Here is a 12,589-nt window from a genome sequence, read left to right as displayed (position 1 = left end):
CGGTCAAAGAGTTTGGCCGCGACCGACCGTTTCTTCATCAGTTGTTGATCTAACGGGAGTTTATCGAAGATACCGCCATCCTTTCGGAACCTCGCGGCTGCAGCCTTTGACCGCCGGGTGTCTCAAACCGGACCACCTGGCACCGGAGGTCCTAATGTTTACCGACGCGGGAAGCGGGAGTGCTTTTATTTGCGCTTCCACTTCCGCGGAGAGCGAAAGTGAACGAGCGACGGACGTCACCCGGTGATCCTCGCGAGGCTCGTAAACCAGTCACACACTGGCCAGCAAACAACAAACACGACGGACCACCACCACAAACATTTGAGCCTTATGGTGGCCACACCGACCAACCATCCCTCTCTCTCTCTCTCTCTCGGTACGGGACGGCACAAACCGGTACGAGGCGGCACACGGCTGCAGCGGCACAAAAAAAGGAGAAACGGACCAAATCGTTCTGAAGCAATCGATTGATGGTGAAAGGATTATGTAATTCCGAGAAAGACATCGAGCGTGGCCGATGAGACGGAAAACCGGGCGTCGCCAGGACACGCCACGGGCCGGATGTTGGAGGTGCTCGATTACGGTGGATGGACACCCAAGGACCCCCCTTTTCGTTGTAACACAACGTCCTAACCACGCCAGGCCAGGTGTTGGCCACGTCGCCGAGAACGGTGCAAAGGAAAAGCAATTTACGAAACCTCAACAAGAAAATGAGACGCGAAAACGCAATGCTCCCCGCGGGTCCGCCCACAGATTGCATGCCGTGGCCGCCGCCATCGGTCAGCAGTTGGGTTGGTGATGGATTTTTTGGGTAACTCCACCCGCGGGCGCCCCTGGTGGCGTGACGGGTCGCGCAACGGTTTTGGTGCCGTCGGCTCCACACTGCACTGCGACACACGCGGCGCCAGCAGCGTTGGATAATTGAACGGGCCCAGCCCAACGAGGGAGGCCTGCAATCCCCGGCCCTCGCGTGGCCGCAAAAAGTTTCGAAATCTTCCCTGAAAGCCACACGGGTCCCCGTGTGGTCTGTTTTGGGGCAGCACAGCAGCACGTCCCGGGAAGTCACGTAAAGCCAGTTTCCTGCGCCGGAGACCAAACCCGGGTGTTGCTCGCTTAATTACTATCAATCGGAACAATGGCGGGGCTGAGGATTTCGGCCGCGGCTGTGGGTAAACCTACTCAACAAGTCGGTCCGAGGAGAGACGTGCCCGTTTTCGGGATCTTCCCCCTGCGGGCCGGGTTCCGAAGTTTGGGTAAACTTAATTAACACTTTCAAGCAAGCAAAGGCTCCGGACTCTCCGGGATGCATATCCTCCTGTTGACTGCGGAGGCCGCTATCGGGGGGCGCGGGGGAACAGCAACAGCAGACTTTGTCCGTTTGGCGTGTCCGCTCCGAGCTCTTCGCGAGTTGTTTGAGGAGCACTTAGCAAACAAACGATGTCGCCGGAGATAATTTTTGCTACCCCGCACCTTGGCCGAGGCAACCGGAGTTCGTGCCGCAACGGAACGTGGATTCAGTGGCGACGAGATTTAATTATCGCATGCTGTTCCTGCGCGGTTCCTCGTGTGGACACCCAGGCCCCGGGGCCCCCGACCAGGGCAGCATCTTTTTCGTTTATCGTTATCTCCATCGTGCGATAGTGGGACGCTTTCCTCATTCAATTGTTACTTCGCGCCGTGATCTGCCGGGCGGTCGTTGGTGAGGTGGAGCCGCCCCTGGTTGTTGTTGTTGTTGCGGTCTTTAATAATCCAAACTGGAGGTTGTGAATGGGAAAAAAACCTTGTTTTCCCTGAAACCACTTCGTTATCGCTCCTTCGAGGCTACCGTTCCGGCGTGACGGACTTTGCGGCACTTGGCCCGAGTCGAATGTTGTTCGGCTGCGAGGGCTAAGATGTTTTGGAATTTGGGACAACGGGGGACACGGCATTCAGTTTAAAACTTGGAGGAATTGAGTGCAAAAAAACATTGGAGTTATCAATCTGTGGAACTCTAATTTAGAATCCCATTTTGAGGGCAACCAAATACACACTGACTGAAGTGCACCATCGGGGGGCAAAAAAATCGGTAAACAGTGATAAGCGCCCGGGGGGGAATTATGAATGAAAGAAATATGGCCCTCGGTTCTTTGTGATAAAGCCTTTGATTTCCCAACGGCCGCCCAGTGAATCATGATGAAGTCATTTTAAACCCTCTAAATAAAAATATAACCGTAAAACCGTGAAGCAAACAACGCCTATGCGGCACGACCGTGGGGCGGCCGACAAAGCGAGCGAGACCGAGCTGCTGCTGCTAACCAACCGCCGAGTGACGCTAAAATATTCCGATGTCATCGACGGATTATGTAAACTTTTTGCGATTTCTTTGTCACTCCCGACAGTGGGTGGCAGCGGGCGAGATCGTTCCGAAACACCGCCCATTCTAACGATGCGGCCCGCAGGCACCCCACGAGCCGCGCGGTCCCCGTGGTGTATTCCGGTTATCGCCGATTAGTAATTCACAGCCTTCTACTGCGCCGCGTTACGCCGCGAGAACGAATCTTCGCTCGGGCGGTGCGCGCGTGAAACTAAAGCGATAAGATCAGAACAAACAGCGCAGCGCGGCGCGGCGGAGCGGGGCGGGTGGCCACCTCTGGAGACGGTCTGCGGGCGGTAGAAAGTGAAACTCCGCACGAAAGAAGGTTAAATAAAAGTGTGTCGCGCAGTAGTTGGCACACAATCGCTTCAACCATCAAACGGTGACACACCACACAGCCTTCTGCGGTCTCTCGCCGTGCTGTTGCACAATGTTCCACCGGCCAGCCAGCCAGCCAGCACCAGCATAGTAAGCTGGGACCTCGGTCGAGTTTTCCTTGCCACAAGGGGAAAAGAAGGAGAAAGTGCGTGAGAGAGAGAGAGTTTCCACCGCGCGGATGAAAAGTGCCGCGTGCCGGGCCGCTCTCTTGGCTCGAGCAATTTTGGGGTCTGAAAATCGGGTGCCCTCGTCTTTCCGCGCCCGCAAAACCCTCACCTGTTGTTCCGATGGACGTTCCGTTCGGCGCTGCATACTGCCGCAACGGGCAACTGGGTTCCGGGGGGGTTTCACTCTGCTTCCTCGTCGCGATACCTCTAGCTCAAAACTAAGTTTTCTTCACCTTTCCGGTGCGGTTTGATCCGCTTCCACACAGGACTTTACACGGCGGGGGTAACTGTGAAACTCACGGACTGACTGTGCTTGAGACTCATAGCTTGCTGTGGTTGCACCGTTGATGCTGCGAAAACTTGCACTTCGATTTTTAGCCTCCGCCCAAAGCGCGAGGCTCCGGTGGATCCGGCGATGGGCTTGGTTTTTGCTCGTTTACCGATGCCCGGGCCAGCCAGGCAGGGCTATCACGCCCGTATTGCGGCACTCCGTCGTGCGACAGAACAATGGTACCACCACAATCATTTCAACGCTCACTATCATTTTCACTATCACCCGTCGTCACGAGTCCCGGGCGAGGGACAAACATTTCAGCGCGCTAACCACCGGACACTCTGCTGACCAGCTAAACTGGGGCTTTCTTTATTTGGAACCAAAATAAGACCGAAATAAGAAGAACGCTTGCAAACGCCGCTGGCGTGAGTTTTGTCGCACCGTTCGCGGGACGACGGCTTCCTATTGGCACGGGTGTCTGTTTATATCTCGCCAAGCCTTGGTGCCTGCTTGGTGGGCCACCCTAACACACACGCGCGCCGTAACGATTTCACGGGCCGTGTTCCGGTGGTCCCGGGACACTTTTGTTACCGTACCGCGGCGCGCTCTATTCTTGCTACGAACTTAAGGAGCTGCGAATGTGACGCAAAATAAATCTCTCATCTTCACAATGAAGTACAATTCTTTTCACTCTTTATTTCAACTATTTTATTTAAGTATTACTTTTTGTTTTTTGTCCCAAACTCGTTTGGTATTTTCTGACTTTTCGATCCGAGCGTTCCCGGGCTCTTCGCAAATTTTGACATTTCAAACGTCATTTGCCAAACAACTGTCAGTTTATAAATCAGTTTATACATTTTGAACTGTAACGGTTTTAAAACTTCTGCAAACCTAAAATATCGTCAAGAGGCGAGGAGCGTCGAACGATTACTGTACTGAAACATATTATTTTATTACCAATTTCTAACGTTCGAATATCAGTTATTAACTATGGATCAATCGTTGACTTGCGGTGCCACGGACTACCGCAAGTAAGATCGGCAGCTTCCGCCTTACTTGACCGGCACGAATTGTATCGATTGTTTAATACGCCGAATAAATGCCACCACGTAGCCCTTCTCCGACTGCTTCTGGTCAATCTCGAGCAGCTGCTTGCAGAACGTTTCGTTGAACACACCGATGAGCGTCTTTTTGAGCGCGGCAATATCCTCATTCGTGACCGTCCACCCAGTTTCACTCGAACCAAATTTGTAATCTGGCAGTGGCGAGAAGCGAGAGAACATCTTCATGACAATCTGATTGCAGTGGGCTCTGCCCTTACGGTTTACTTACAGATTCCTTGGGTGTTTCTGAAACTTTTGTGACTCGGTAGTAGTTGCAATACGAAAAAGTCAAGATGCGCCCACAGAATATACAGGCAGTGCTCGATGATAAAGATGCACCGCTGCATTTCTTCCTGTTTTGCCGTGGCGCGCTCCGTCAGCACGATGTACTGTAGTTGAACTGAAGTGAAACGAGAGGGTACAGTACAGTACAAGATCTACATTTCACGACGCCGGCGATGCTTACTGTTCTTGTCGAGGTCGATGCTTGGCAGTGAATTGCGCTGCTGCTGCAGGCTCTCCAGTATGTTGCGTTCCTTGTGATAGTACTCCACCGTGGACCGGAGCTGCGTAATGACGGTGTACAGACTGTGCGATTGCTGATCGTGCAAACTGTTGTACGCCGGGGCCAACGTTTCCTTACGCAGCGGAGCAACGGTGGCTCCCTCGACACCGCCGTACTGCGGGGAAAAGATTACGTTGACCGACCGATGGTCCACGACGTGATTCGAGATACAGTTTCGCGCGTACAGAGACAGGTTGGCTGCCACCTCGAGGATGTACTTGACGTGCAGCGATCGTTGACGCTGATCGGTTACTGTCGTGTTGGCGCCGAAGCTAAAGTTTCCACTCATACCGATGCCGGTGCTATCGAAGGCACTCGGTTGGAGATCTTTCAGCATTTGATCCGAAACAATGAAGCGCGGAAAAAGACACATCATAAACTTGTGTATGCGGTGCAGCTGTGAGCTGAACGCTTTGTTCGCATCCGGATCGGTTTGTTCGAAGAGTTCCTGATTGACGGCTCGGGCCACCAGATTCGTGATGCTGGCCAGCTCCTTCAATAGACCCAGATTCATCCGAGGCGAGCCGGCCCGAAGCACGGTTTCGATCATGTCACTGTGTGACACGAAAAAGTAAATGATCTGACAGATCACGGAACTGTTTTCCTGACCCAGCGTGGAAAGGATGGCAGCGCACAGATTGAGCGCCGGGAACAGTATCTGCTGATATCTGGCCTCCATCGGTGGAATGAAGGACGACGAGGTGCCAGATAGGGACAGTGAGCCCATCGGGTCACTTCCCGTCTCCAGATGATTACCGTTCATCCGTAGCTGCACGTCCCGGTGCTGATCAAACACCTTCATACTGCCCAGTATCCCGAGAAGGCCCTCCTCTAGCAGTAACCGCGCGCCAATCTGGCACTGCGCGATGCGGCTCAACAGTGCCATCTTGCTTTCGTACACGTACAGCGCACGGAAGCTGTTCGGGTTGCGGTCCAGAATGCGCCGCAAGGCGTCATCGTGCTTCAGTAGACTGTTAACGATGTGCGTCAGATAGCCGTGTCGTGCGACAAACTCGATGATGTCGACCGACGCATCAATGCTGAGCAGCATGTCGAGGCAGGACATGGCCAGCATCTTGCAGATGTCGTGCCCAGTCGTACAGTCCTGGCACATTACGTCGATCAGACTGTCGCCGAAGGCGTTGAAAATGTCCATTATCATCTTGAGCTGCTTGTAATCCTCGGTCTCTTCGCCGTACAGTTTCCGATTCGAGCCACTTATGGTATTGTTGAGGAAAGAATCCATTCTGCAAAGAGCATAGGCGTGTTAGGGTTGCGAAATCTTCAATCTCCGTTTTCTCCGTTACACACTTACTCCTCTTTGTCGTTTGTATGGCCACGTTCCAGGTTGTCTTGGTTGCCCTTGATGATGTGCATGTAGTTGAGCAGCGCCACGTACAGGTTCATCTTGAGCTGCGGCGAACCGTCGCTGCTGACGAGCAACCAGTCGAGAATGTTTTTCAGGATAAACTTCAAGCTGAGCACATTCGCTTGTTCGAGACTACTGTAGTTGGCCACATCCCGTCCTCGGCGCGATGCGGCGTTAAACTCTTCTTGAACTGTACCCTCGGTGGTTCCGGGCCCCAGATTCGGAAGCCCCGTGTGACTCCGTTCGGACAGCAGCCTAAGCGATTGCTGTTCCGATTTCAGCAAAAAGCAGCTTCTCAGATTCACCATCAGGAGGGAAACGGTCGACGAAGCGATATTGGCCAATTCGGCCAAGATCTGCTTCGACACTGCTTTGCCGAGCATGATCTGCAGTATCTCCGTGATGATGATCTGTTTCGTTTCGAGGGACATGATCATCGCCGGTGTCACGCTGACCAGTACCTCGGTCACCTGACCCCACGCCTCCAGGAACTGGATGGTGGATGTGCAAATTTCCTGCTGGCCGTTCAATAGCACCGCATACTGAAGGATAGCTTTGATTTCCTGCACAATGTGCGCCCGTTGGCCGGTTGCAAAGTGAATCGAACCCAGTTCGTGCAGTAAATAGTCGTGCAGCTTGCGAATGTCGATCAACCGTCGACGGCCGTGCGGGGCATTCCGGTTAACGGGGATCTCGCATCGTTGCAGCACCTCGTGTAGCACTTCGGAGTTAAAGTACTTCCAGTGCGGTTCCTCCAGCTGTTTTATCTCGAAGTCCACACAATCGAGCAAGATGCACAGTAGCCGTTTGGCCGTCTCGCTCGATTCCTTCACTGCCGCCGTCGAGGACATGCTCATCGAGGGCATGCCAGCCAGCGACAGGTTGGTGTTGGTGTAGTAGTGCTGCTCACCCAGTCCAGCCGTGGACACTTCACCTCCCGCCGTCGGCATGTTCATAATTTTGAGCAGAATTTTGCAAATCATTTCAAACTGGGTCGCCTGATTGCGTTCGCTCGTTAACTTGAGCTCGATCACGATCGCTTTCAGCAGGAACGTCATCTGGTTCAGTTGGTACGGGTTTTTGGCAAACGGGAACGGGAAGGCGGCCGTGTGCCGACAGAGAAAGTCATTACACGAACGGAGGAAGCGCAAAAACACTTCCGACGTGTGATAGTTCCGGCAGATGCAGTACAGCAGGCAATAGGCTTGCTCGATCAGCTTGCTGTAGCTCGTCGAAAGGGCGCTTCCGGATCTGATGTTCTACGATTGTACGAATGGAGCAACAATTACGGAGGTCTACTCAACTGCGCGTGACAGGACACTTACCTCCAAATGTTTATCCAACAGCGTGATCAAGGACTTGGAGCAGTTGCTCGGAAAATTCATCACCCCTGGCTGCTGCAGGTTCGTCTGGTGTAGCTCTTTCGTTAAATCGTACCCGAGCAGATAGTGCGCAAGATTTGGCACCACGGGCTGCTGAAGACACTCCTGGATGAGATGGATGACCGCCCGTTTTACGCTCATGGCCACGTACACTTCGGAGGCTGGCGTTCCTCCGGATTGGGGGTCCGGTTCCAGCGTCAACAGGGAAGCGTTATTTGCGGCACGCGAGTCCGTTGGCGAAAGTTGCACTTCCTCGGTGATGTTAATGTCCGTCTCGAGACACTCGACAAACCCCTGACGTATCTCGTTCTTGAGGGCATCCGTTTGGGTGACCAGTGCCAGGATCAACTGATTCACGTCCGGTTGCGCCATGATGATCGTAAGGATGCGCAATGCCACGAGACTGTTCTCCGGGAGCCACGAGCTGTACGTGATGTGCTTCATGACGTTCAGCATGTGATCAGCCTTGCCACTGCGAGGATTCATGCCCAGCAGCAGCTTGCCGAGGCCGACCAGAATGGCCGGGTTTGGCGAATTCAGATGTATGGTGAAAAAGTTCTCCTGAATGTTCAGTACCCGTTCCATGATTTGCAGACAGAGCAGCGAAGTGGCTTCGAGGGCGCTCTTGCCAGGGAAGGGAGCGTACGTGTCGAAGCAAACGACCGACTCGTCCAGGATGTGTAGAAGCAAGCGCAACAGCTCCGATTTCGTGTTCATCTGCAGGAGCATTTGGTAGGCGGGAGGGTAACGATATTCCTTCGTGTCCTTCAGCGCGCTCCCGGCCGGTACATCGCACTTGTAGTCCCGCACGAAGGCGTACACGATCTGTAGACACTTTTGCGCCAGTTGCCACTTTTCGGCCCCGTCCTTGTAGCTCCGATTGAACAGCCGCAACAGCACGGTATCGATCACATACGACAGGTACGGATGAATGCCGGGTACACGCGTTGAACCACCGAGATCTTGCGGTATGGCCGTTCGCATGAGGCTGGCCAGAAAATCGACCATCGCGTGCGTCAGTGGGTAGGTCTCGTTGCGACTCTCAACCTCCTCCAGTTCCGACTTAACGCCACGTGTCTGAAAGTTACTCGTACTCGGGACCGTGGAGATGATTTGCGAGTCTTCCAGATTTTTCCACAGCTGGATGGCAATCTCGTACGTGCCGGCCAGTGCACCGAGTGTGCGCACGATTTCCGCTTTCAACTGAATCGGAACCGAACAGCTAATCAGACCCACCAGCACATCCAGCAGGAGCCATTGCGAGTTCTCGCACAGTGTCAGGCACGAAATTTCGTCGTACCGAGCGACCGATTGAATGACCTGCAGCACCGCCTGCAGGCCAAGTATTTCCTGCGGGTTAATGCTCTTGCTCATCATACGATTCCGGTACACCGTCTCCGTGTGGGGGCTCTGCTCTAAGCGCAGGCTCTGAAAGTACGCCGTCAGAGAGTTGAAGAAATGGTCCCACGACATCGTGCTGTTTCCGGACTGCGGGAACGAGTGATGGCTCGCGTTGCTCTGCTTCAGCAGGTTGAAGGCACTGCGCGCCGATTGGGGGTTGCAGCTTAGACCGGCCAACATCCGGAGGTAGGGTATGAAAAGCGTCGGTGGAAGCAGCTCACCTGCGAGGCGAATGAATTTAAACAAACACACCGAGCGAGACGAAGACCGTAGGGCCGTGCTGGAAGTGAATTCCGATGGTCCCCAGTACTCGACGCTGAGGTGAAGCTGCAGCCGATCGTTGCCGTAAAACTTCCCCACGGACAGGAGGAGCGTCTCGAAGTTGTGACAAAGATTGGCCGGCGGTTCGACACCCTGCTGCTGGTACAGCTGTACGGTGCGGGCCGTTTCGTCCGCCCGGCCCCTCAGTTCCGTCACCTTCGAGTGCATCAACTCGATGAAGTCGGCAAAAAGGGTGTGGATGCGCCGGTAGAAGAACTCGGTCTCGTAGATCAGTTCACTCTCGAAGAACGTGTAGTACAGAAAGTCGAACACTTTCCCCTGAATGGCCCCATTCACGAGCAGTTCGTCCTGTTCGATGATTTTGCCCGTTTCCTGGAACAGTGTTTGTGGCGCGAGCCGAAGCGTGGCGATTGACAGTCCGAACGCGAACAGCGACAGTGCGTGCAGACCGTCGTTCTCCCAACCACTGGACAGCGCGTCCATCAGGAAGTCAATGTACAGCTCGTCCTTGATCATCGGAAGATTCTTCACCAGCTCTTCGCCATCCTCGCGCCGCAGCAACACGCTCAAATCGAACGCATACAGCAGAGCCATCTGGAGCGTCACCGTAACGTCGTCGATTCCACCGCTCGATTCGGCGTACTTGTAGCCGCGCAAGTACTGAATCAACTTCACCGATGCGCTGCGCGGCAGACCGGCTTGGGCCGCACAATAGTACAGACACTGGGCCAACAGGAGCCGGATTTCCTCAAACAAGTCCAACACTTGCCGGTGGTGCTTGGGTGGCCCGAGGGCACGGTTAGTCGTGAGGATGTCGAGCTCTTTCGTAATGTCCAGCTCATTCAGCAGGTCGATGATACGTTCGAGCATTCCGTCCGCTACGAGACCGTCGGTGTAGGAGGTAACAATGTTGGTCACCTCCGGAGAAGCGTCCGTACACCACGAAACACCGGCACGGGATTTAAATAGTTGCTTCAAGCTTGCCACCAGAGACTTGCGTCCATCGTAGTAAAGCAACACAGCCACCAAGCCCCGGGTCAGTCCCGGATGATTGACTGTCTGCTGCTGCGACGTGCAAAGCAACTCCAGCGCGACATATTCGTTCAGATCGAACATGTCCGACAGGATGATGCTCTCGTCGACGAGCTCCTTCGAGAGGATGGTGTGCCCAAACTCCGGCAGCGTGATGCCATCGGTGATGCCCTGTCGGATCGCGTCCCGGCATTTCGCGTTCTTTGGTGGGTTTCTCAGCAGGGCGATAAAGTTTTGTTTATGCTTCCGCAGGAGCGCCTCCAGGTTGACGGCATTGTTTGTGTCGGCGTAGTCAGTTTGGGGCAACAAATAACCTTCGATGCTGTTCAACAAATATTTGTACGGGGTCCACAGATCGTCGGGCGTCGCTGGAAAATGGGATAACGGGTTATGGTTTGTATATGCCTTCCTAACCTCACAATCTGCTTGCACCGTCTGGGGGCAGCCGCAATTGCCTACCTTCAGCCATGGTTTTCCAGGCACTTGAAGTAAAAACGCACAGCCCGCGCTACTTTCGGGTTTGAAACGGTGAAGTTAAACTATAAAAGAGGAACTAGGTTGGATTTTTTGCTGCGAAATGCCAGACCAACCAGAAACAGGCGGCAAACGAAAGCTCTTGTTTCGCGGATGCCGAAACTGCTGTCAAACGGTAACGTCAAACTAGAGCCTGATTGGCTGAGATGGTGTTTACGAAGCACGCATGTTTATACGCAACGATCGATGAGTTTGAACTTAACGAAAACCATGTTGGACTTGACGAAAACAGTTTTCTTTGAATTGATCGATTTTAAAATTTGTACTAAGAACTGAAAATAGTATTTTTCTTCTCAGTTGAACATCTTCATTGGTTCATCACTAACCAAGATTGGAATAACGAGAATAAAAATTAATATTCGTAAGAGAGATTAGAGTAAGTAGCAAGTACAGTACCCGCCAGAATCGAATACAGTACCATACAGAATTTACCTGGACTGGTACCAGCCGACAAGGGAAACGTAAAACTTCACTCAAGGCAGGAGAGAACATTTGTGCTTTATTCAAGGATGTAGAAACGTGCGAGCTGAAAATAGTTACAGATAGAGTAATGGCAAATTTTTTTATAAAAAAGTTTCACAATTAATGCAAGCGATTCAGGATGAAAGACTAGGCGAAAAATATTGAACAAAGTGTTAATGTTACAGCGCTGGCCTTGATTGCTTTTTAAGTATCTTCGCTAAAATCTAAAATATATGGCCTCTTGCCGATGAGCCAAAACCACCGCTCAGGACATGTGGTTGTCTTCTATTTCATTCACATGCTTTCGATAATCGGTCATCGGCTCAGGTGCGCCTTTGAGTTGCGCAAATATGCAAAATGCATGTAGATTCGCTGCAAATGCAGATGCATATCAAAAGCGTAAAAAATGCCACTGGCGGAAGCCACCGGTGCATCGGTGCAATCAGTGCAGTAATTTTATCTTCTCTGGTCCTACAACGTCGAATATGTTGCGTATTCTTCAGTCCGTTGCTGTGGACGTGGACAGAAACCACCACGGTGCAACCACGCCAACCGTGCGCGGTGTACAGTTTCAAATTATGTTTATTAATGCCGTCTTTAAAATGGCTCCGCCATTCAAACCGATGCCGGAGCGTCCACATCGTTGCCGCGCACATAGCGTATCTTCGAAAGTAGCCTTTAACTTGTTGCCTTTTACATGCAAATGGGTCTGGGAATTCTTTCACTTCTTGTAGCTGGTGTTGGGCGACCCCAAATGGTGGGGATCACGCGACGATTTTGTGCGTTCTTTTTTATTGGGATACCAGCAACATCGATTGGTAATCTTCAATTTGTCTAACATTCCATGCTGATTCGCGCATCTCTGGCAATGTTTCATTTGCCTTGTGCAATGGTACTGTAAATACCTGGCAGTTATTACCGTGGCCGAGTTACGCTCGAAATAAGCAAACATTTTACCAGTTAGCACGAACACTTGGTTGCAGGAAACAGTGTTACGTGAAATGTTGATGAATAATTGACAAACCAAGAAATGCAAACCTCCACAGATGGTCAATGATTGAGACCAATTTCATTATTTTGCTGTTTTTATCGATTGTGGCCATATATTTTGTTTGGTTTTTAATATCTCTGCCGTTTGAAATTTGCCTCTACCATTTTTAGACACTATCTCTACCGACGTTAATCATCCTCAACTCTTGTAGGTTTGAGGCAGGCGGTCGTTACCACAAAGCGTGTCTCAAGTTACTTCCACTTGGGGTGTAGAGTTTGTGTTGGTGTCCACGCCAT

General features: G+C 52.3%; 1 protein-coding gene across 1 annotated transcript; it reads right to left on the bottom strand.

The window, feature by feature from the left end:
- Positions 1-4,224: 4,224 nt before the first annotated feature.
- LOC128273362 (nuclear pore complex protein Nup205) lies at positions 4,225-10,775 on the bottom strand. The gene is given in 7 exon segments (XM_053011305.1): positions 4,225-4,481; positions 4,529-4,675; positions 4,742-5,092; positions 5,144-6,087; positions 6,150-7,468; positions 7,535-10,674; positions 10,766-10,775. Coding segments are annotated over 7 exon segments (6,168 nt in total).
- Between the last annotated feature and the right edge of the window lie 1,814 nt (positions 10,776-12,589).

Source organism: Anopheles cruzii, chromosome 3, assembly GCF_943734635.1.
Source record: "Anopheles cruzii chromosome 3, idAnoCruzAS_RS32_06, whole genome shotgun sequence".
NCBI classification, from domain to species: domain Eukaryota; kingdom Metazoa; phylum Arthropoda; class Insecta; order Diptera; family Culicidae; genus Anopheles; species Anopheles cruzii.
Note: the sequence above shows the minus strand (reverse complement) of the source record. Positions and strands in the feature narration are given on the sequence as shown.